Source organism: Labeo rohita, chromosome 23 (assembly GCF_022985175.1).
Source record: "Labeo rohita strain BAU-BD-2019 chromosome 23, IGBB_LRoh.1.0, whole genome shotgun sequence".
NCBI lineage: Eukaryota > Metazoa > Chordata > Actinopteri > Cypriniformes > Cyprinidae > Labeo > Labeo rohita.
Genome location: NC_066891.1, coordinates 7,873,317 through 7,898,309, shown reverse-complemented (window position 1 = coordinate 7,898,309; position 24,993 = coordinate 7,873,317). Strand labels below are relative to the sequence as shown.

The window sequence follows — 24,993 nt, the reverse complement described above, 5'->3', positions numbered from 1 at the left end:
ATCTGGCTGATGTGGAAACAGTGCAGCAGATCTATTAAATGTTAATTGACCAATCTTTCTTGTAGGCTTTCTGTTTGCCTATGGTAATGTATAAGTGTTGATGACTTGCCACTTCATCTGAGTGAAATATTCTTCCCATGTTTCAAGTAAATGGTGTTAGAAGTGGCCTGTGTACCACCCTAATCTAAAATTGGGCCTGGCATTCAGACCCTGTCAGGGGAGAATATGTCAGGCTGGTGGACAGGTGGAGTTTAAATATATATTCTTTGTTCCCCCTTGTCTGCCTCTTCTTAGACAAGCGAATACACAGTGCTAATAGACATTTAGTGGTTTTGGACTGCAAACTGTAGATAATGGTGAATATGTAATACAAAAGAATGCATGTGCTAATGCTAAAAGTAAAGAGAATGACAGTTGTGCAGTTGAAAAACATTTATTTGAATTGTGTGGTGCATTTTCTTTTATTCTAATGACTCCATTTATGATTGTGAGTGCTGAAACACAAACTTAACAGTCAGGTGAAAAGGGAAATTTGCAGGAAAACCTCAAGTAATGCAATGTATCAACCATGCTGAAAACATTTTATTAGCTAAATGTAATGCTTTTGGAAGTCATATTGCAGATACTAACTGATGAGGAAATTATTTAAACATTTAATGTTGCAAAGTGGTGAAAACAGCACCTAAATGTCTAGTGATTTTAAAGCTATAGGAAACAAGTGGCTAATATGTGTATTTTTGGGGCAGAATTAGAACTTGTAAACACCTAATCAGAATCATTGCAATTTGTTATTCTAGATAAAATGTTAACACCCCCTTATTTATTCAATAAATAACATTTTGAACTGTTAACACAATATTTTCTAAGACCTTTTCAAATTTGAGGTAATACGCTACACTATAAGGGTTACATTAGCTAAAACCATGAAATGTTTCTGATAGCATCCAAAATTTAGAAATGTACAAAAACATTCATGTACAGACATGCATAAAAATGTGGGACATGTACATTTGTAGTGGTTTAAACATTCTCAGATCTCTTGTATCTTGCATTTGTCTAATACAGGCAGAAAAAGGCTGAGGAACCTTCACAAATTCACAGTACAACAGTTAGTAAGCCACAGCATCATTTTTTTCCCTCTTTTTTTTCCATTCAATAAATAGTGGTATTTTTAGATTCTTGTTTAAAAACTCCCACGCTAACTTGTGGAGACCCTCTCTATAGGGATGGTTTAGCTTAATAAAATCAACAATGTTACATCTTCATAGACCTCAAGCAAGAGATTTCTATTTAGAACATTCTCATTACATCTTTTTGTTGCAAATATTCCACTATATTGCGGAATACTGAGTTTCATTATGGAACATACTGGAAGGTTTATAGCAATTACATATTTTATTTTTTCAGCCATATCGCTCTTTGTCATGCAGGGGAGACTTTAAGACATTAAATGTGCATTTGCATATAGCATCTGAGGTTGTGATGCATGACACTACCTGGTGTTAAAGCATAAGTGCACCAGTGGATGTTATGTTTGTTCTAGCCATTGAATAAAAACAGGATTGACCCATTTCGTAAAGTCATAACTATTTGTTTATTCTCCAAAGATGAATGTTACATGCCGCGTGACATGTCCTGTTCTATAGGATGTGTGACGTGATTGTGATTGTACATAACAATTAGCCCTTCTAGATGATTCAGTTTCACCTGCATTAGACTTAAGCAGAACTGTTAAATGCAGCAGTACCTTTCACAAACAAAGCAAATGTGCGCAAATGCTTTATTCTATAACGTTCGGGCACTGAGACACACTGATCATTTGGGAGCACTCGGTCCAATTACGGATGGCAACCAACTTTAGAGTAGCTCAGGAGGGCTGGTCTGAAACTGGATAACGCGACAACAGAGCTGTTAATGGAGCGCAGTGCATCCTCACAGCTCCCCATGGTAGTTTCTTTCACCTGGATGGTTTTGGCTAAAAAAAAAAAAAGTGTGAAATAATACCCACAGTGATTTAGTAAAAAAAAAAAAAAAAAAAAAAACAGTTGCACTTAATGAAATTCAATCCACAAAAAAAAAAAAAAAAGCAGTGGCAGAGGGATAAAGGGTGGCAGCTTACCGTAGGCTTTGTCATCTCAAGACAAGATATGAACGAAAAGAATTGCCAAACCAATGTTCAGGAATATAACCATACAGATCATAATCGTGTTTGGCCCCTAGGAGAAAAAAATGTTCACAACTGTTAGTGCCTATTGTGTAAAGTAAGATAATCGAATGATTACCAGTGATCCTGGTGGGTATTTGTGCAGTTGCTCAAAGGCCACCTTACAGCAGAGTTTGGCTCTAACCCTAACACACCTTCCACAACTTCCACGCAGGTGTGTTGGAGCTAAACTCTAAGAAGGTGCCCCTCCAGGGAGCAGGACTGGAGTGTCCAATCCTGTGTTCCAGGACCGCAGTTTGCCACCCCTGCACTATCCTGCAGAGGTTAAGGTCCAATCCTAATTAACCACACCTGCACCAACTAATTAAGGTTTTTAGGAATGCTAGAAATTTACAGGCAATTGTGTTTTGGTAGGTTGGAGCTAAACTCTGCAGGACATAGGCCCTCTAGAAGCAGGACTGGATACCAAACTCGGTCCTAGAGGGATTAGACACTGCTTTTAGAGTGTCCAGTCCTGCTCCTAGAGAGCCACTATCCTACAGAGTTTAGGCTCCAATCTTAATTAAACATACCTGCATCAACTAATCAATGTTTTTAAGAATGCTAGAAATTTAAAGGTAGTTGTGTTTTGGGACATTGGCCCTCCAGGAGCAGGATTTTAAAACAGGGGTGTCCAGATTCGGTCTTGGAGGGCCACTGTCCTGCATAGTTTAGCCAACCCAAATTAAACACACCTGAATCAGCTAATCAAGGTCTTACTAGGCATATTAGAAACCTCCATGCAAGTGTGTTGCAGCTAAACTCCTAGTAGGTGGCCCGCCAGGAGCAGGATTAAACATTGCTGTCAGAGTGTCCAATCCTGCTCCTTGAGGGCCACTATCCTGCAGAGTTTAAGGTTCAATTCTAATTAAACACACCTGCACCAACTAATCAAGGTTATCAAGAATGCTAGAAATGTATAGGCAACTGTGTTTTGGTAGGTTGGAGCTAAACTCTGCAGGACATTGGCCCTCCAGGAGCAAGACTTTAGAGCAGGGGTGTCCAGATTTGGTCTTGGAGGGCCACTGTCCTGCAGAGTTTAGTTCCAACCCTAATTAAACACACCTGAATCAGCTAATCAAGGTCTTACTAGGCATACTAGAAACTTCCATACAGGTGTGTTGAGGCATGTTGAAGCTAAACTCTGCAGGACACCGGCCCTCCAGGACAGAGTTTGGACACCCTTGCTTTAGAGCAGAGGTCTCAAACTCAATTCCTGGAGGGCCGCAGCTCTGCAGAGTTTAGCTCCAACCAGCTCCAATTCACACCTGCTTGGAAGTTTCTAATGATCCTGAAGACCTTGATTAGCTAGATCAGGTGTACTTGATTAGGGTTGGAGCTAAACTGTGCAGAGCTGTGGCCCTTCAGGAATTGAGTTTGAGACCAGTGCTTTAGAGGAACCATAGAAATAAAATACCTGTCCTTTTAATTACAAAAAGGAGGGATTTTTTACCTATTGCAAATCTTTTTTGTTTCCGAAAGCTGGGACCTATGCTCAACGAGCCACAGGATGCCGCTAAATTGCAATGCAATTTTGGGTTTCTGATGGACTGCAAGGGGCTTTCTGAAGGTGAGAGTTTGTCATTTTGAGGTTTCAACCTTGTATAGATATCCCTGAGAGTGAAAAAAATGTGGTCAGAGGACCGGAGCCAGGGCAGAATTTCAAAGAACACAATCTGTTACTGTTCCAGAGCAGTGTGTTTTAGTCCACTCAAGAGCTGTTTAGATGAATGAGCTTTCTCATAACATGGCCAAGTGGGAGGACATCTAAAGCTAAGATAGGTGGGCTCCTGTACTGTAGATTTGATGATCAATGCAAGAAAACTGGGCCTACAAATCCAAGACCAAATAGAAGCAGAACAGGTTCAGAAAGGGTACTGAGTTGGGGCTGAGTAAAACAAAACGGCTGAAGGATGTAATGTTTTCCTTTTTTTTCAATGTGATGATAGATGGGGCAATGTTGCCAGACAAAAGTGATGTTACTTTGGCACTTTCCTATTGAGAATGGGCAACAAATTTCTATCTTAATACTTTAGATTGGTCAAGGGCCCTGTGTCTCACCTGGTTGCCTGTTGATGGCAATATTGCCCCACAACATTGCTCAAAATGTTGCCCCATGTATCATCATACTTGTAGTTTCATACATGCAGAGAAAGGTCGTAAAAAGCAGTTTTGTGGAATTTGTCATGCTATGTGTGTCTGCAATCTTTGGAATGTTTTGTGGGATTCAAAAGTCACTTGAAATGACTGATTGAGATGTTACTTGTAATCAATAGAATATTGAATCATGGAAATCCAAGGTTTGATTTGTTATCCTTACCTCATCTAGCTCCAGAGGCTCTTGTCTCATTTCGCTGGGGGCTTTCACAATAGACCTCTGCCTCATCTCAGTTTTGGCCTCGACCTTGGCAACTGGTTTAGCAACCGGCTTGACCACAGGTTTAGGTTCTGGTTTAGGCACTGGCTTGGGCTCAGGCTTTGGTGCAGCTTTTGGGGCAGGGCTTGGTTCTCGTTTGGGTGAAGGTTTAGGCTCAATTCTGTTGGTTAATTTCTTCTCCTCCCTGACTTCTGTCCTAGACTCAGGCTTGCTTTCCGTCATTGAAGCTGGGCGCTCATTTACAGGCTCCCTTGTTTCAGCTCTCTGTTTGACTTCAGCTGCCTTTGGCTCTGGTGTGACTGGTTTGGGGGACAGCTTGGGGGCAGGAGGTGGTTCATCTTCATCGGTGGTGAGGACGAGGTTGGTTCTTACTGGCGTAGGAGCAGGAGCATGTTCTGCTGCTTGTGACTCAGAGTCCGTTTTCTGCAGAGCTTTGATTTCCAGGTCCGATCCCTGCTCGGCTTTGGCGCTCTGGCGGCTAGGGCTACGGGATGGGACCTTGCTGCTGGGAGCAGAACGCTCCTCCGGAGCAGCATCTGGAGCGGTAGCAACGGCAGTAGTGGAAGACGGGGTGGTGGGTCGACTGCTCGGCCTACTACCCGCTCGACTGCTGCCTCTGCTACCGCTGCCTCGACTGGCCTTGTCTCCATTCCAGGTGCCGGGGCTCAAGAGGTTTGGATCTTCCTTGCTGGGTGCTTGAGGGATGATGACTGGAGTGGGTGAGGGGGTGCGTGCAGAGGTGGAACTCGGTCTTAGACTTTCCATCTCATGCATGAAGGGGCTCTCCGGTGGTGTTGGCAGGGAATCCTCAGCTAACAAGGGCTCGTGCATCCCTGTGTCTGCATTCTCATTTCTCTCAGCAACCTCCTGCAAGGCTCGCTTTTTCATATACTCAGGACCTGAGGGACAGCATGTGATGCATATTTTATTAGAATCGACTGTAGGTTCAATAGACGATATTGATACTGTCTGATTATAACTTAACACTGAAATATTATACACATACAATAATTTTTGAGAGGTTCAAAGGTGCACTAATTACATTATGTTTTGCAGTGTTCCTAAACAACCAATACAACTGCATGAAGGTTTCTGCTGCCCCCACTAGGTCTGGAGCTGATGAATGCAAGTTGATCGAAAATACTGAGGTAATATTATCTTAAGTTTATTAACTTTATAAAAAGGTCTTGGGTTTGGAACGACATGAGGGTTAGTAATTAATGATAAAACTTAATTTTTGGCTGAAATATTCCTTTAATGTACTTGAGGGTATACTAAAGACTAAATTTAAATTTGTTGCCTAACTGTCTCTCTATCTCTGAATATTCATCGCATTATCACATTTCTTTTCTATTAGTGTCACAAAAGAGCAACAGAACCCTATACTGTATTTTTAACACTGAAACACAAGACCAGGGTGTTGAATAGCATGTTCTGTTTCAAGCTGACAGGTAGCTAACAGAAGCCAAGAATGCAACCACTCAGGGACAGAATAATAATGCCGTACTTCAAGAAGAACTATGAAATTTAATCGCCTCATCAAAAACAAAAGCAGGCTAACATCCCATATATTATTTTTTTAAATAAGCAATGAACTATAATTATGCGTTTTGTTATGCTCGTCTACAGTTTCATCTAAGATTTTGGAGACGGTGCCAAAATAAAACCGTCAAGGGCTTAGCAGTACACTTCAGATGCACAGACACAGGAACATGGTGAGCTGCTGAATGGCTTGTGTCCTAGTAATCTAATCTTGTTTCAGACACTCAGAGATGTTTACATGTGGGGTTTAGACGTTAACAACACATAAGACTGTTTTGTAATGAATGCTGCTGTACTGTAAATCTGACTTTATGTCTGGATTAACAAGCATTCCTTCTGCATTTACTTCTCTGAGCTCCAGCCTCCACTAAAACTCTCACTGGACAGGGAGGATCTTAACCAGCCCCTGTTCGTTTGGCCTCCGTTAGTATATATTCAGCAAACAATGAAGTCTTCTACCTACCTGGTTGATGGAAGGAGGGAGAGAGCTCTCTGGCAACCACACGGGCGATACTGGACTCATTGTTAGCGGCTATGGCGGCCTGGTCTGCGGCGTCTCCTTTGCTTTTGGCATGGGCTGTTCTGTGAGGAGGGAAAAAGGCATGTAGTCAGTGGTATTATATCAAATACTAGAACGTTTGTGATCATGAATGGATGTCATCCATACCTGACATAAAAAAGGGAAAAAATAACAGAAAGGGTATGAAGCTGCATGCGTTTCCTTTAAATATCAAGTGCAGTGCGTTCAAGATCAAAAGGTCAAAAGTTTTCATACTTGCAGAATCTGCAAGATTTGAATTACTTTAGCAAAATAAGATAAAATGCATGTTATTTTTTTTTTTTAGTACTGACCTGAATAAGATATTTCACATAAAATACATTTACATATAGTCCACAAAAGAAAATAATTATTGAATCTATAAAAATGACCCAGTTCAAAATTTTACATACACTTGATTCTTAACTGTTGTTACCTGAATGATCCACAGCTGTGTTTTTTTTTTTTTTTTTTTTTTTTTTTTTTTTTTTTTTGAGTCCATTGTTTGTCCTGAACAGTTAAACTGTTCTTCAGAAAAATCTTTCAGGTCCCACAAATTCTTCAGTTTTTCTGCATTTTGTGTATTTGAACTCTTTCCAACAATGACTATGATTTTGAGATCTATCTTTTCACACCAAGGACAACTGAGGGACTCATATGCAACTATTACAGAAGGTTCAAAGACTCACTGATGCTTCAGAAGAAAATACAATGCGTTAAGAGCCAGGGGTGTAACCTTTTTTTTTTTTTTTTCTTATTTTGCCTAAATATCCCTTTTTTTTTTTTTTTTTTTTTTTTTTTTTTTTTTTTTTATTTAGTATACTGCTATACAGAAGCTACAGAGAATATTTACTTGTTTTCCCTAAGATAAAATAAGGAATTATTTAAAACTCAAATTCAATTTACCCTGATCTTCAAATTCAAAAAGTTTTCACCTCCTTGCTCTTAATGCATCATATTTTCTTCTGGAGCATCAGTGAGCGTTTGAACCTTCTGTAATAGTTGCATATGAGTCCCTCAGTTGTCCTCAGTGTGAAAAGAAGATTCTCAAAATCCTAGTTACTGTTGGAAAGGGTTCAAATACACAAGATTACTGAAAAACCAAAGAATCTGTGGAACCTAAGGGACATTTCTGAAGAACAGCAGACAGTTAAGTTGTTTGGGACAAACAAAAGACCGATGAACAACTATCACTAAACAAAAAAAAAAAAAAAAAAAAAAAAAAAAAAAAAACAGCTGTGGATCATTCAGGTAACAACACAGTATTAAGAATCAAGTGTCTGTAAACTTTTGAACGGGGTCATTTTTATAAATTCAACTATTTTCTCTTGTGGACTATATGTCAACACTCTTTTATGTGAAATATCTTATTCAGGTCATTACTAAATAAAAAAAAAAAAAAAAAAAAAAAAAAAAAAGCATTTTGTATGATTCCTCTTATTTTGGTAAAATGATTTCAATTTTGCAGATTCTGCAAGGTGTATGTAAACTTTTAACCTTAACTGTGTATTTTAAATCAAATTTTTATATCTTGTTTTCCCTGGGAACTGAACTCACAGTGTTGGAATTGTAAGTAACGTGCTACCAGTTGAGCCATAAAGACAGAGCGTTTCTATAGCATCAATAAAACCAAAATAGAAATTCATTACGACTTTGTTAACACCTGTCTACAACAGACACACAAATGTAATGCATTGTGGCAGTGTTTCAGAGGTGTACTATTAAAGGAAATCTCTGTTTATTTCTGACATTAGATTAAATAGTTTATTATTATCATGTGGCAAACATACTGCCAGTTCTGTGAGAGGAAAAGCATGGGTGGGTTTTTTTTTTTTTTTTTTTTTTAATTAGAAGTGTATTTCAGCTCTCATCTAGCTTGTAGAACTAGAGCAGCTCAAGACATCCCGTCTCGTCTTTATTTGGAGAGATGGGTTAGCAGTTGTCTGCACTATAAAAAGCAATGTTAACATCCCCTCAGCCCTTAAGAATCCCATGCAGTACCCATCCCAGTCAGTGCAGGATCTCAATCGAACAACAACAATGCTGAAGAATGTTCTAGAGAGAAACCCCACTCGCCCAAGAGCTGCAAGCTGTGAGAGTTTGGGTTGCTTGCAATGTGTTTGACTTAAAACACGAGAGGAAGAAGTGTGTCGGGGGTCATATGGCAGGGGGTTATTTATAGCAGAAGAGGGTGTCCTCTTCACCCACTGAGCTGGAACTAAAATAAATCACTCTTTTAACACCCTGCACCTCACAGTGAGAGACGAACTGTGCTACGACACGCCACTTTAGAGAAGACCACACTTCATTTTCTACCACATGCATTGTATTCATTCATGCAAAATTATTCATGGGATAAATTATTCATGTGTTTTATTGGTGTTGGTCACATTAGGAATTACTACACTGCAAAATTACAGTGCCAGCCACAGAGCCTAGTTTGACAACAAATACTTTTCCCTCATATTTAGAAATTTGCAAACATAATTTGCATTTACAGTAAGCATGACAAAGTCTGTCTTTAGGCATGAAGTAAGCAAACCCTCACGACTGAGCTTTTTGTTTGTCACTTTGATTAAAAACAGCAATGTAGTATTTACTCTGTGATATTTTCCATACTGTAATGTTATCCTGAGTTCAAAATAGCCTGACCACTTAAAGACACTGTACTGGGGGTGTCTGTCAGTGGAGCAATTAGAAAAGTTCAGACCCTCCCAGTGGTATGTCATAGATACACATTTACAGTAATGTCTGCATTAACTTCTTGGCCAGGTGCCTTAATGAATTCTTGTTTAAATTAATATTTATAATATATATATTTTTTTTAATTTTGCAGTGTACATTTAAAAAACAACTACACTCTCAGGAAAAAAAAAATATAGTTCTGTCGCTGGGGCAGTACCCTAAGGTACAAAAGTGAAAAGGTACATTTTTGTACCTTACCTATCCCTAAACAGTACATATTGGTACCTTAAAGGCACATACTGGTACTTTAAAAGTACATATTTGTACTTTTTCACTTTGTACCTTAGGTTACCGCCCCACCGACAGAACTGTACTTTTTTTTTTTTTTTCTGACAGTGTATGAGTACAAAATGATGTTTGAAAGCATGCTTTCAACTAGTAACCTGTTCAGTTTAGGAATGTAATATTCTGCATTACTATTGGTTGGTTGTTGACAGATGGCATTTCAGCTGTTCGACAAATGAAGCGTACTTTCAGAATGTGTTGTAGTGTTAGAATAATGTTTAGGATTAGCTCACTTCCAGAAAAAAAATTTCATGATAATTCACTCACCCCCATGTCGTCCAAGATGTTTATGTCTTTCTTACTTTATTCAGTCGAAAAGAAATCAAGGTTTTTGAGGAAAACATTCAAAGACCATCGAGAAGGTCCAGACTGCAGTTTCAATGCAGCTTTAAAGGGCTCTAAATGATCCCAGCCAAGGAATAAGGGTCTTGTCTAGATATTTGAGTTGATTCAACTTAAAAGTTGGGTCACTCGGTGGACATTTCACATCGAATGTCACGAAATGTACATGGTGGTACGTATTTTGCATCTTGCGGAAAAACTCCCTACATATGTTTTCTTCATTAGATCAGGTTGGCTTTTAACCAAAAACACTTGTTTTGCACTAGCTCAACTTCACGCACTACATAGTCACATTGGAAAGGTCACGCGTGACGTAGGCAAAAGTACAGACTCAGTGTTTACAAAGTGAATGTACAAAGAAAGTCAAATGCCCTTTACAAAAAAAAAGGTAAAACAACAATGTTGGACGATTTTGAATTTGGGTGAGAAAATGAGATGGAGGTTTTACCCTACCCTACCTTTTTGAACTTGATTACACAGGCTAAGAACTAACCACGCGTGACCTTTCCAACAGGATTATGTAACGCGTGAGGTCGAGCCAGTGAAAGATGAGCATTTGTGGTTAAAATTATATATATTAGGGCTATATATTATTTTATTTTATTTTATTTATTTATTTATTTATTAAATGATACACTAAATAAGAAACTAAATCTGCCAGCGGATGGCGGTAAATGTCTTTGAGTCATTCATTCATTCGATTTGTTCAAACGGCTGATTCATTCAGGAATGAAGTAAATGGCTCTCTTTATGAATGGCCCTTTGAATCATTGGTTCACACAATTCATTTCAAAATGCGAATTCATCTTCATTCTGCTATCAAAGGTAAAGACTTCAAAGGTAATATGTTTTCTGCAAAAAAAAAAGGCAAAAACGCACAATATCGTGTTTACAATATAACACAATATCAACTTCTTACTTACTGATCTGTTGTGTAAAGTCACATTTAAGCTTGTGATAGATTGGGACAAAATCAAGCACTCGCTCGCTGCTCATGTGATATGTGATATACATTGTTAAAAATAAAGGTGCTTTAAAAGGTTCTTCACAGTGATGCTGTAGAAGAACCATTTTTGGTTCCACAAAAAAACATTCAGACAAAGAACATTATAAAGAACCATCTCTTTCTTACCTTTTTATAATCTGAAGAACCTTCTTCGCCACAAAGAACCTTTTGTGAATCACAAAGGTTCCTCAAATGTTAAAGGTTCTTTATGGAACCATTTAGACAAAAAGGTTCTTCTATGGCATTATGAAGCACCTTTATTTTTAAGAGTGTACACTAGTCAGCATTTGAAGTGGATCAAAACCTTTCATCAAAGTTGTCATAAAACCAAAACAATACCCGTTCTTGTCTTAGGATAACTGAACTTTTTTGATCCATTTCAAATATTGACTACTATATATAAATATCTTGAATTTTAGGGCTGCATTTGCATTTTAACTGCATTTGTGGAGTTGTTGCCGTGCATCATATTTGTCAACAGTCAATTGCTATATGAAAGCCCTTTGAAGCTGCATTTCAACCCATTGGCCACCATTGAAGTTCACTATATGGAGAAAAATGTTTTTTCCTCAAACCTTCATTTCTTTTCGACTGAGGAAGGAAAGACATGAACATCTTGGTGACATGGGGGTGAATAAATTATCAGGATTTTTTTTTTCTTTTCTGGAAGTGAACTAATCCTTTAATCTGTGTGAATATCAATCAGAAAATATTTAAAGACACTAAAAAAAGCTTAAAAGACTGTATAAAGCATCATGTCTAATCACTTTATGCAACCGGGTATCATGTACTCTGATAATCGCCAATAAAATGAGCTGGTGTGTCTGAACTTAGGAAAGAAGCAGGGTGTTGTACATCTATATGCCGCCAGTCTTCTCACTTATTTGCAGGATAGGCAAAATTTATATCCCTGAATGATCTGACACCATTGCTGACGTATTTCAGTATGCAATGCCATCAAGAGCTCTTTGTACTGATTTCCCAAATTGGAAAACAGGATTATGTATATAAATATACCCAAATCTTATTTTCCTTATTTTCAAATGCCTATTTTAAATACAATATTTACATATATAATGTATATATTTGGAGATATGTGAGGGTTGTAGATTACGTCAGGTACGTCTGTGTGTCTAAGAAGCTGAGGATAGACGAGGCTATCAGCTGTCGCATTCCCCTGTGATTGTGATATAGCAACAGTGCCTGTCCTTTTTTAGGCAGGCCTCCTTTTCTGACACCAGACCCATGTGCGTCATTTACACCCGGTGCCGTGGCCTCCGAGGAGTCTCGTCTTCCACACAAGACCCTCTGCTGCTCCAAATACACTATGATTAGAGCAAAGGGGCGAACCGGCATCTGGACCCCACTGAACAAACTCCACAGCCACTGTTTTATGAGATTTTATTGCTGGTGGAGGGCAAGAAAGTCTGTTAAGGTACAAATAGGATAGGGGAGTTGTAGATAGGGCTTTGTATCATATGAGGTAAAGGTAGCCATTAGAGATTTTATTTAATTTTCATTTCATAATTTTATACAGTTATATACATTATTATATTTATTATAACTTTTAATACATTTTTTTTTTAAATGGTATAAAATAAAGTTATTTTATACTTGTTTTATTTTATACTGTTGTATCTATTGTATTTATTTATCATCTAAAATTTTATTTGTATAAAGTTATTTTTATACTATTTTAAATTGTTTCTGTAAGTTTATACCATTTTATTTTATACAAAGTTATTTTATACTATTTATTTTTTACAAATGTTTGTTTTTAATATGGTTTATTTTATACAATTGTTTTATTATTATTATTTTCTTATTTTAACTGTTTTATTTTTTATACTTTTTTTATTTTATACTGTTATTTATATATATATTTGTATTCCATTTTGTTTTATATAGTTATTTTACACTATTTTCAACTCTTATACAGTTATTTATTTATATTTTTTTTATATATATATATATTTTTTTTAGTTTATACCATTTCATTTTATTTTATACAGTTATTTTAAACTATTTTATAACCTTTATTTTATACAAATGTTGTTGTTTTTTTTTATACTGCTTTATTTTATTTAATTTTATCCTATTTTATTTTAAACTCTTTATTTTTTAATTTTAAACTTTATAAATAATTTTATAAAGTAATATGGTATTTAATACTATTTTAAACCTGTTTTATTTCATACAATTTTATACAGTTATTTTATACTGTTTATTTTATATATTTTTTGCTTTTATACTATTTTATTTTATATAACAATATTTTGTACTTTTAAAACTATTATTTTAGATTTATCATTTTATTATTTTATATTATTTGCTATTTTATACTTTTTTTTTTTTTTTTTTTTTTTTTTTTTTTTTTTTTTTTTTAGTTCATACAATTTAATTTCATACAAAGTTATTTTATACTATTTTATTTTATAAAGTTATTTTATATTAATTTATAAAATATTTATTTTATTTTATTTTGTACAATTTTTCATATAATAATCTTGAGTAAGAAATAACTTAGCATTGCATGTTTCACCATTAAATTTAGGCCAGTCAAACTGTAAACGATACATTCTTATCTCACATTCTTTTAAGCCATTCAAAAGCATAAAAATGTGCTTATCCCCATTTTGACCTAGTGTAGTACTGAATAACAAAAAAAGTTGTAGACGGCTTTGGTTTGGTTTGATTTCCAGTTCCCCTTTCTGTTCTGTGTGGGTTGTTGTCAGAAGTGTGTCTCTTATTGCTGATAATGATAAGATCAGATTTCTCCTCTCTAAACCGTGATCTGGCACTGGCTAAAACACTTAAGCGGCGTGGAGGTGTTTAGTAACAATAGGCTCCTTTTTTGAACAGTCTTTGCTTGGATGTTATTCTGGCAGGTACAAATGTTTTGCTTATGTATAAGGAATGAAAACAATGAAGTCTTGTTTTTTGTTCCTGAAACTTGTGCTTTGATTCATTAGTTTTCCTGTGCGCAATCTGGTTTGGGTCCGCTGTCAGGTTGTCATGTTTAATAATGCTTGAATTCATTTTCATGGGATGAGCATCAACAGCAGCGAGCATCTGATGACTGAGAACCCGAGGCTGTTTGTCTTTGGTTTGTGCATCTCCTTACAAGGAGGAAAGATTTTATCAAAGCCTCTGCACCTGAAATTGGCCCGCTGTTTATAACCCATGATAAACTGCAGATGCTGTCAGGAGTGTGTGGAAATCTAAATATTTTATCCTGGAGGGAAGCTGTATTATTAGTGTCAGTACATTCGAGTCCTCTTTATCATGTCTGGAGCTCAGCCTAGCCACCGAGACGCCATGAATAGGAAAGAAACTTGGAACATGCGGCTGCTTTGAGTCTGTTTGTTTGTGCATTTGGACAGACGGTCTGGAAACCAACACCAAGGTGGCATCAGGATGTTTATTGTTCTCGCACATGTTGTGTAAAACCTACAAAACATCCTCTGGCAGGCTTGGCATGGGCTTGTGTATTCTGAATGTTAGAGGTAAATCTAGCTGAGCTGAGGTTTGTGGAGTATGTATGTGTGCATTTATGTATTTATTTAATGGTACTTGAAATGTTATTAGTGTCATTTTATTTTAATTAATAATTTGAATTTGTTTTTTGTTTTCAGTTTACATTTTAATTGTAAAGTTGAATAAATTGTTGTTGAATTTTAGTAACTGGCAAATAGCTGAAATTAAAGAATTGTAGTTTTTTAATATAATAGTTTATTTCTTTACTTTATTTAAAATGTATTTTGTGGAGGAAAAAAAAAAAGTCATGAAAAATAAGTGTTTAATGACTTATTATATTTTTGTGTTACGTTGTGTATTATTTATTTTTTGTCTTTGTGTGTGTGTGTGTGTGTGTGTGTGTGTATATATATATATATATATATATATAATATTTATTTATATAAGGTTATTTCATTTTTTTTTCAACTTTTTTTTGTTCTTATTATAGTATTATAGTTATTTTATACTTTTAATTTATATATTTAATTTATATCAAGTTTTTTTTTTTACTATTTAAACTATTTTTATGTTATAGCTATTTTATACCATTTATTTTATACATTTTTTATTTTATAAAAATATATTTTATACTATTTTCTTTTTTTTAAAATACTATTTTATTTTATTTTATTTTATACTTTTCATTTTTATTTTATCCAAAGTTATTTGATACTATTTTATAACTTTTTTTTTCTTATTTTATACTACTTTATTTTTTATATAATTATTTTATAACTTTTGATATATATATTTTTTTAATTTTATAAAATAATTTTAGTTATTTTATACTATTTTCAACTATTATTTATACTATTTCATACACTTTTTTTTGTTAATACCATTCTATTTTAATTTATAGTTATTTTATAAAATGTATTTTATACAATTTCATACTACTTTATTTTTATTTTATACAAAGTTATATTATACTATTTTACAACATTTTTTTTATACAATTTTATTTTAAGCCTTTTATTTGATCATTTTGATTTTTTTTTAATTTATTTATTGTTTTTATTTTACTATATATCTATTTATATAATTAGTATTTTATGCCCTGTTTTATTATGTATTGCCATGAGGGTGGGATAACAGAAAATAGAAGTAGTACAATCTCTGTCTGAGTAAATTTTGCAATAATAGCCGGCCATATCCAAAACAAGCTGTTGTGAGCATTTGAGTGATTCACTCCTTACCTTGAATTGGCAATTTCGGCCTTCTGTTTGGCTATGGCGGCTGCCCTCTGGGCTCCTTCCACACTGCGCTCCACTTTCTGCTTAATCTTGGTGCCCTTCAGCTGAATCACCTTTTTCTTTACAGACTTCACCAGCATGTTATTAACATACTTGCCTTCTTCTTTGCCACCTTCTGCAAAAGTAGTGCACCCATAACCATGCCGTTGGTTGTTCAGCCATTCGCCCTCGTATTTAAGCCCACTAGAACGTTCACTGATCCCATAACCCGAGCGCTTGTCGTTTTTCCACTCTCCCATGTAGACTTCAGTGGTGGTGGCGTCAATGTCCGACTCCACCGGGGGAAATTCGTGACCTTCACCTTCCCCTTCGCTCTCACCCAGACTGATGGTGGAGTTGGCATCACTGGCAGCCGAGCTGAGAGCTGACTCACTGCGTAAAAAGCTGATCTTGCTCTTGTTGCTGGAGAGCGACGTGCGGGAATCGGACTTCTTCAGCTTTCCAAGAAGCGAGCCGCGCCGGAAGAGGCCTCTCTTTTTAGGCTTGACCGCATCTGGGTCCACTTGCAGGGTGAGGGCGAAGCCACCACGAGATGGGCCCAGAGGCATGGGCGTGTTGACCAGAGTCTCCTGTCCGGACGCATTGGTGGCGGTGATGACTGGGACGTCCTGCTGCAGGAGCGTCCCGTTGCTGTGTTCGCTGCGCAGGGAGCTCAGAGAGTTCCTCAGAGGAGAACGCACCACCGCTGCCATGCCGTAGGGAACGCTTTGACGTACTCCATAGCCGTGTCGCATGCCGCCAGTGAACTGGCCCTGGAAGGTACCTATATTGGCAAGACATCAAAGGGATAAAGTTGTAAATAAAACGTTTATTGTTTGTTTTATTGACCTTTCAGCACTATTACAAATTCTTAAAGTGTTTTTCTTGTCTTTAAAAACACTGAATTATTTTGCTGTCACAATAAAACCCCAGTACTAAATGGCCCACTAATTTAAAGGAATAGGTTACACAAATAGTTCCCCCTTTTTAGTGAATGGGTGCCGCTAGAATTAAAGATCAAACAGTTGACTGTCACACTAATCCACATGTCTCAAATCCATCAATTAACTTTTTTTGAAGTGAAAAGCTGCACGTTTGCAACTTTAAATGGTTGCTTCCAGTGAAAAATCCATCTTGTCTGAATCAGGAGAGAAATACACTGTTTGTACAAGGTGCTTGGAGTACTTGAATTTGCCTTTAAAATTTTGGCCTGGAAAGCCCTTGAAAATAGCAATATTCCTTACTTGAAAAGTTCTTTAATTATTAAAAGACAATGTATCCATGAAATAAGTGTTAAATTTTTTTTTCAATAAGCACACACCTTTTCATGCTAAATTCATTGATTCAAAAACATCATACTTTTTTCACTTATTTCGGTTAATGCCACAAAACTAGTGAGCTAAGCCAGTAGTAGTACTGACAATGTTAAACGATTCACTAGCAAAAGCCAGACTGAATTAAAAGAACCATTCATTTTCGAATTTCAACATCTCTTGTAATGATTTTAAAAAGCAGGTAGTGATGGGTAAAACGGAGCTTTTCGAAACTCTGAATTAGTTAAACCAATGCGTTGCAAAATGATTGGAAGCGCTCCAATCGGATTGCGTATTGCGGCTCATTTGATTCAGATCGGGACTTCACAGCAGGTAGATGAATCATTTGACTTAGATCGGAAGTTCAAATCTCATATTGCGACTCATTTGATTCAGATCAGGACTTCAAATCTCATATTACAAATCATTTGATTCAGATCAGGACTTCAGAGTGGGTTTGCAAATCATTTGACTTGGATCGGTGCTTTAAATCGCATATTGTGGATCATTTGGTTCAGATCGGGACTTCAAATTGCAGATCGCGAAACATTTGATTCAGACTGGGACCTCACGTATCACAAATCTTTTGATTCAGATTGGGACTTCAGATCACGTATCATGAATAACTAGACTTAGATCGAGATTTCAAATTGTGTATGGCTAAACATTTGATTTAGATTGGGACTTAATGCATCGCAAATCATTTGATTCAGATTGGGACTGCAGAGCGGGTTTGCGACTCATTTGACTTAGATCGGGACTTCAAATCGAGTATTGTGACTCGTTTGATTCAGATTGGGACTTCAGAGTGGGTTTGTGACTCATTTGACTTGCATCGGGACTTCAAATTGCGTCTCCCAAAACAACAGCTGATTTCAGATTGGGACTTCATGTATCGTGAATCATTTGACTTAGATCGAAATGGGTTTGACAATCATTTTGCAAAATAAATCCTTCAAATCAGATGATTTGCAATGTGCAATTTGAAGTCTCAATCTAAATCAAATGATTCACAATACGCGATTTGAAGACCCGATCCAAGTCAAATTATTTGCATTATTTAGATCTGGACTCAGAGCGTGGATTGCTAATCATCTGAATTAGATTGGAACTTTGAAGCAGGTTTACAAATCTCTTGATTCAGTTTGGGACTTTAGCCTGCTTATGGTGAATTTGTTTCAGATGAGGATTTCGGAGCGGTTTCGCAAATCATTTTATTTGATTCTTTTTCTTAAATGGTAGCAAACATCAAACAATTATGGCAGTACAGTTATAAAAACAAAACGAAGAAAAAGAAAAAATACACAAATACAAATCCCTTAAGAAAATTAACCATGACAAATTAACCAAAAACAGTCCTAAACGGTTCTAAAATGTTTCTGCATTTTTATTTTATTTATTTATTTATTTTTTAAACTGGACTTTTTCACTGGAGGAAGCGTTATTGCAGACTATGGATTTTTGTGCTGTTTTTATTAGCTGTTTAAACTCTCATTCTGACGGCACCCATTCACAGGACCCATTGGTGAGCAACTGATGTAATGCTAAATTTGTAATGCATTAAATGAACAAAACACATCTACAATCTGATGGTGAATAAGTTTTTAGCAAATTTCATTTTTGGGTGAACTAGTCTTTTAACCCTTTAACTGTCACTCCCTATCTTGAACATAGACATAAAAATGCAAAAATACATTTTGTAATATGATTTTGATGTACAATTTCCATACCAATGTCTGATTTTAAAATGGTTTTCAAAGGATTTTTAAGTTTTCCGCTGATATATAATTACTTCAGGTTTTTATTACGCGAGGGGAAAAGGCAACGAAGAAAGTCTTTTTGTGACAAAGGTCAGAACTCCTGTTATGATGTTACAGTGTTTTACAGAAACAGTAGCTTGTTGAGATACTGGCGCTACCTGTTGCTATTTTTACCACAACACAACTCTAAAAATAAAATACTGATGCAATGCCACATTGTGCAGCTTTTGGTTGTAATTTTCATTTGAAAGGCAACGAGAAGCGAAGTAAGTCTTCACTACTTTCCTAGCAATAAGTAGAGGAGAACGGAATGGGAAGACGCCTGTGGATGAATAAAACTTCCCTAAAACCCACGTCTTTGTTCTCTCCTCTTTAGCTCTGATGCCTTTGCTTTTAGTAGACCACAGCTACTGAAAGAGCTTACAAACGGTAGAGACAAGAAACGCTAGATGCCATCCTGGTAGGATGTAAACATGCCGCTGCTTGTCATGACGTCACAGCCACTGAAGGAGTTCCTCAGCATGAATTTCTTGTGATATCCACGGGCATTTAGACTCCTCGTGGGGAAAAATCGATGGTAAGGTATTTGGTTTAAGGCTATGCCTATATCCATCGCCACCTGTAAGCTCTTTCAGTAGCTGTGGTCATCATATCAGTATTTTCCAACTTGCGTATTCCGGGTTGTGTTGTGGTAAAAATAGCGTTGCTCAGTGCCAGTAAATATTTCATAGGTTTTCTACTATATATTTCAGTAAGAGACATCATTTACGTTTATGCAAGCCTTAATACCCAGGGTTCCCTTTAAAACTTTGATTATCGTTATCATGATAGCTGTGAACGGGCCTTAACTGATGACAGAATTGTCATCCCTTCAACTAAACTGCAGATTGTATAACAACACTGCATTTTATTCAAAATTCAGGCCCACCCGTAAGCTCATTGTCACTTCAGGCATGTGAAACAATGGTATTCACAGTGGTGCAACTGCTAGGGAGCCGCCTCTTTCATATCTACCTCGGGGGTAATAAACCACGTGCGGTTATTTATGTCATTGGGGCTTGTGGGTCTGGTTCGGTCATGCAACACATGTCTGAGATCCATCAGTCCTCAGAGATGGGCAGGGCAGAAGGGCATAGGCAGGGCTATTATTGTGCCTTTGTTCACACAGTGATGCACTAGCTCTTAACATTGTTAATAGTGATGACTCAGCTACCAACTCAATAGATACAGTATATAGAAGACACCTAGATGATCATTTGTATAACTGCATCCTACTCTATCAAAAAACAGTCAACCCAAATGCTCAAGACCTGTTCACACCAAGGATGATAGCTATAACGATAAAGATATTGATTTAAAAAATGTTCTAAATTTTGAAGAATAGTAAAACAGAAAACAATATAGTTGGAATCACTTTCAAAATGATTCTTTTTCTAGCTGATGAATGATAAAAACATTAACAGCCAGTCAGAAACCAATCGGCTTTAGAGAACTAGAGCATTTAAAGTAATAGACAACAAAACTGCATTGCTATATAGAATGTTATTGTTTAAATAAGTACAGTACTTCTTTAGTCCTAATTTCTAACGGTATATTTATTATTCATTTTGTATAATCTTATATAATATATGTGACCCTGCACCACAAAACCAGTCTTAATTAGCACGGGTATATTTGTAGCAATAGCCAACAATACATTGTATGCGTCACAATTATCGATTTTTCTTTTATGCCAAAAATCATTAAGATATTTAGATATTTACTTAAGATATTAAGTAAAGCTCATATTGCATGAAGATATTTTGTAAATTTCCTATCATAATTATATGTCAGAACTTAATTTTTGATTAGCAATATGCATTGCTAAGAACTTCATTTGGACAACTTTATTTTTCTTAATATTTTTCTTTTATTTTTTTGCACCCTCAGATTCCAGATTTTCAAATAGTTGTATCTCGGCCAAATATTGTCCCTTCCTAACAAACCATACATCAATGGAAAGCTTATTTATTCAGCTTTCAGATGGCAAATCTCAAAGCTGAATAAATAATAATGAATTTCAGAAAAACTCACCCTTATCACCGGTTTTGTGGTCCAGTTCACATATTGTATATATTGTTACTTAATGCATACATTCCTAAGGGTAGCATATGTATGCAGTACTTTTTGAGGTCACTGTGTACATGCAAAAGCTCTATAAATCTAAATCTATAATGCCAAGAAAGCTGATACTATGCTGATAAAGCCAGAAAATCTGTGGTCAGAATTGACTATTTAAGACTGAAAATTTAAATAATTAAGAGAAAGGAAAGTCATTAAGTTGTCTTGAACTTTGACGTAAAAGCCTAAAGTGACCCAACAACAGAAAAACAACTTGGCCAGCAATGAATGAGCCTTTTTATTTGTACTCACACCACATGTCCAGAAAGAACAGGATTTGTGACTCTAATTTGTAACCACCCTTCATTCTGTACTGGCAAATGTTTCTTAGCAATAGGCATTTACCCAAAAGGCCATCTGTGGCGACACCAGGGTTCCATGATTGGAAGCTTCAAGTTGATACTACTAACGTGAATGACGGTTCATATAATTCTAATTAATTTTGGAGTGTTCAAAGAGATATTCGTAGGAATCTTTTAGCCGTGTAAGAATATCAGTATAAAATTTATGTAGAGATGTAACCTACTTTTAGATTTAAGCACTGTACATATGTACAGGATTTTAATTGCATGCATACAACCCAAAATCACATGATTCTTTTTTTTTTTTAAATTATCTTTATTCATTACTTAAATCAAAAGTAGACACATTTTGTACATAATTTGGTTAAAATGCTAAATAAATCTACATATTCAAGATGACATCTCAATGATTTAAACATGTAGCCTACAGAAGCCTGCAACTGTGAAATGCTTATTGTGGTATAACATTCACAGTTTCACTTACATCCACCTTTTCTGTCCTGTAAGAATGTGTGTGGCCATTTTGTAAATTTTATGTGTCTGGCTTCCACATCCAGCTATTTTTAGCTGTACAAAATAGCTGGTTTTGCTCCTTGATATTGCAAATTGGCGTGTCTTACCGTATTATTTTAATATATTGTTAATTATGAACACACTATTTTGTAGTGCAAACTGTTTTACCGTTTACTGCACGTTGTTATTCTTCTATAGCAGATAATGAACCGGAAGTCTTACCCACATGCTTACTCCGCGTTAAAAAAAAAAAAAAAAAAAAAAAGGTGGATAAAAAATAGCAGATATTTTACAGTATACTGTATAGTATTGAGTAAACGATAATGTAGTATTCCGTTCCAAACACACGATCGGTGCAGTCCGGAACAAACGATTCCTATCATTCGGTTCTTTTAGTGAATCAAATCCACTTATGAATTACTCTTAGCGTTTACTGAATTACTTTTACTCGCTTTCCGTTCAGTCAGTCGTGTTTTTTATTTGTTAAATAAATCCAATATTTTACCACACTGTTACTTTTAGACTAATTTTTGCATTAGCTTCGTATTTTGAACTCGATAAGAAGAATCAGAAACGGAATCGGAATAGTTAAACTCATCCCTAGATGCAGATATTGCGTTACATACTAACCCCTGGTCTTAAAATGTCAGCTGACAGAGTGCAGTTTGCACTCACAAAAGTTCGTTCTCCGACCTTACCGCCATCCGCATAGGTCTCGGTGCCGTAACCATCCTGCAGTCCGTTATTCCAAGTGCCCTCGTACTTGGCACCGCTGGCCTGACTGATGCGCGTCCCGTATCTGCCTTTGAACCCGTGCGTCCACTCTCCCTTGTAGATCCAATGTCCCTTGGTCTCCACACCTAGACCGTGACGCTTTCCCTGGGACCAATACCCTTCGTAAGTGTTTCCACTCGGCCAGGTGTAGACTCCCACCACCTCGAACCCGTAATTCCAGGAACCGGAGAACTCTCCTTGTCCCTTAGGTCCGGTGCAGATCCCGTGCCCGTGCGCTTTACCTCCCTCCCAGCCTCCACAATAAGCTCCGCCATCATCGAACTCAAAGCGACCTCCGCTCATCTTAATGCAATTACCACTAACTTATCAAACTTTCCGATGTGACTTTAAAAATCAACAATAACGAACGGCTCAATCTCTGTCAGGCGCTGTTAAATCCATCTGTCAAACTCCACAGATGCGCAAAACGGTGACGGTAGATCCTTTCCTTGTGTTGAACTTCTAGAATCGTCGTAGACGCGCATAATTTGTTGATAGGTAAATCCTTAGATGTGTTAAAATGAACTAAACGTGCTAAAGTTTGAAGTTGAAAGACTTGGGAGAGGGAGGATTGCTTTTCTTTAGTTACATTTATATTGTTTCACTTTACAATGATCTATTTAACTTAATCGAATTGTCGAGCCAGTGGTCTTTCATGGCTTTCAACCCCTCTCCCCTCTCCCTGCCTCCCCTCTTTGCGCTTGGAGCTCCTGGATATGTTTTAGCAGTCCCAACAAGGCTACCAGATCCCAACACTGTTCCAAAAATACAGGCCAATCACCCCTCAGCACCCAGGCACTTTTAAAAGCGCTGCCAGATCACTTGCAGAATAGGCTTTGGGCTCAATGTCCATATCAGGGGTCGGTGGAGTCCGTGTCTGTTATTTTAAGTGTGTATTTTCAAACTTAGATACTAGAAACTGTTGATACAGTTGCATTCCTCTTCTGTTTTTTTTTTTTACAGGTTAATGTTTACAGACGTTTTGAGAGTAAACAAGTAAAAAGGAAAAAGAGGAAATGTGAATGTGAATGTACCACACTAGCTGACACCTTACCTCAACAGATCTTTCTAAACAGTAATGGGGCAAAGAAACAGATTGGATGGATTGGATTTGACATTTTGGGTTTTAAGGAGTTAAACTTAAAGTTTAGAGAGTAACACTGGTATAATAACGCAATATTGTTATATTGCATTTAAATTTATCCACTGTTTATTTAACCTTTTTATTTTTTATTTTCCTCTCACATGTTTTAGTAGCTATAATAAAAAATTAACATGCCAATTAAAGCTTTGTTCACTCTGACTCTATAAATAAAAAGCCAGAAGTCTTGATGCAAGGTATTTTAAGATGAAGTGAAATTAACAGTTTACCACAGAATCTGGTTTTTCTCTGGTAATGTCCTGCAGTCTTGGTCTTAGCTGAGTGGTATAATGAATAGAGGCCAGCTTGCATTCACTTGATCATTATCCATGCTGATAATGCTGAGAGAGAAACCTGTATTAGCTCCACTTGATCTCACAGCCGAGAAATATGCGTGGAAAGGAACAGCGCCCTCTGCTGGTTGCTATGTGGTATTGCGGTGACCAGCTATAGTTGCAGCGATTTTCAATCATACTTAAGATCATTATTAAACAGAACAAACCACATCGTTTGAGACAAGTGTTTTATAGTCAGTTTATTTTGAATCTATAATGCATTTGTGTCTTATTATTAATGATTATTAAAATACATTAAAATGCCATACAGACAATGATTTGAATTCAGTAATGGACATTGTAATGTGTTTTTTTTTTTTTTTTTTTTTTTTGTTTGTTTGTTTGTTTGTTTGTTTGTTTTGTGGCATTTGTAATTATTTAAAGTAAAAAAAATAAAATAAAATGGCATTCATACAGAATATTCTGTGATGGGCATGTTTCAGAGTTGTTGTTGGTGGTGGGGTGTGTGTGTGTGTGTCTGTGTGTGTGTGTGTGTACTTGTTTTTGCTAGATTGTGAGGACCAAATGTCCCCACAAGGATAGTAAAACCTGAAATTGCGGTCCCCACAATGTTAAAAAATTATTACAAATAGTAAATGGTGTTTATCTGAATGTGTAACGATGCAAACATGTTTTCTGTAAGGGGTAGTTTTAGGGTTAGGGTTGGGATAGGGAATAGACAATATTGTTTGGTCAGTATAAAATCTATAGACCATCCAGAGATTACATATAATCTCTGTAGTAATAATAATAATAATAATAATAATAAAATGCATTAAATTGACACAAAATATCTTCTGTTTCTTCTTCCTTTTTAATTTTAACACATTTTTAATAATTTAAAGAAAAATAATCTAGATGATGTAAATGTCCAGAGATTTATATATATATACACTACCGTTCAAA

The 24,993-nt window shown here is 36.3% G+C and overlaps 2 protein-coding genes across 3 annotated transcripts in view; one reads left to right on the top strand and one right to left on the bottom strand.

The window, feature by feature from the left end:
- Nucleotides 1-294: 294 nt before the first annotated feature.
- Nucleotides 295-23,337, bottom strand: jph2 (junctophilin 2). The gene is made up of 6 exons (XM_051097136.1): nucleotides 22,536-23,337; nucleotides 15,754-16,573; nucleotides 6,586-6,704; nucleotides 4,524-5,479; nucleotides 2,120-2,216; nucleotides 295-1,975 (listed from the first exon to the last, which is right to left on the bottom strand). Exons 1-5 carry the CDS (start codon nucleotides 22,912-22,914, stop codon nucleotides 2,136-2,138), a joined length of 2,355 nt encoding a protein of 784 aa, XP_050953093.1. The 5' UTR covers nucleotides 22,915-23,337; the 3' UTR covers nucleotides 295-1,975; nucleotides 2,120-2,135.
- gdap1l1 (ganglioside induced differentiation associated protein 1-like 1) overlaps nucleotides 3,320-24,993 on the top strand; it is a 35,583-nt gene continuing 13,909 nt past the window's right edge. The window contains exons 1-2 of one of the 2 annotated variants that reach the window (XM_051097141.1): nucleotides 3,320-3,773; nucleotides 5,637-5,728. In XM_051097141.1, coding sequence (XP_050953098.1) covers nucleotides 3,695-3,773; nucleotides 5,637-5,728 — 171 coding nt within the window. In that variant the 5' untranslated portion in view covers nucleotides 3,320-3,694. Of the gene's footprint in view, nucleotides 3,774-5,380; nucleotides 5,521-5,636; nucleotides 5,729-24,993 lie in introns of those variants that run through there. The other variant, XM_051097142.1, reaches the window with a different exon arrangement.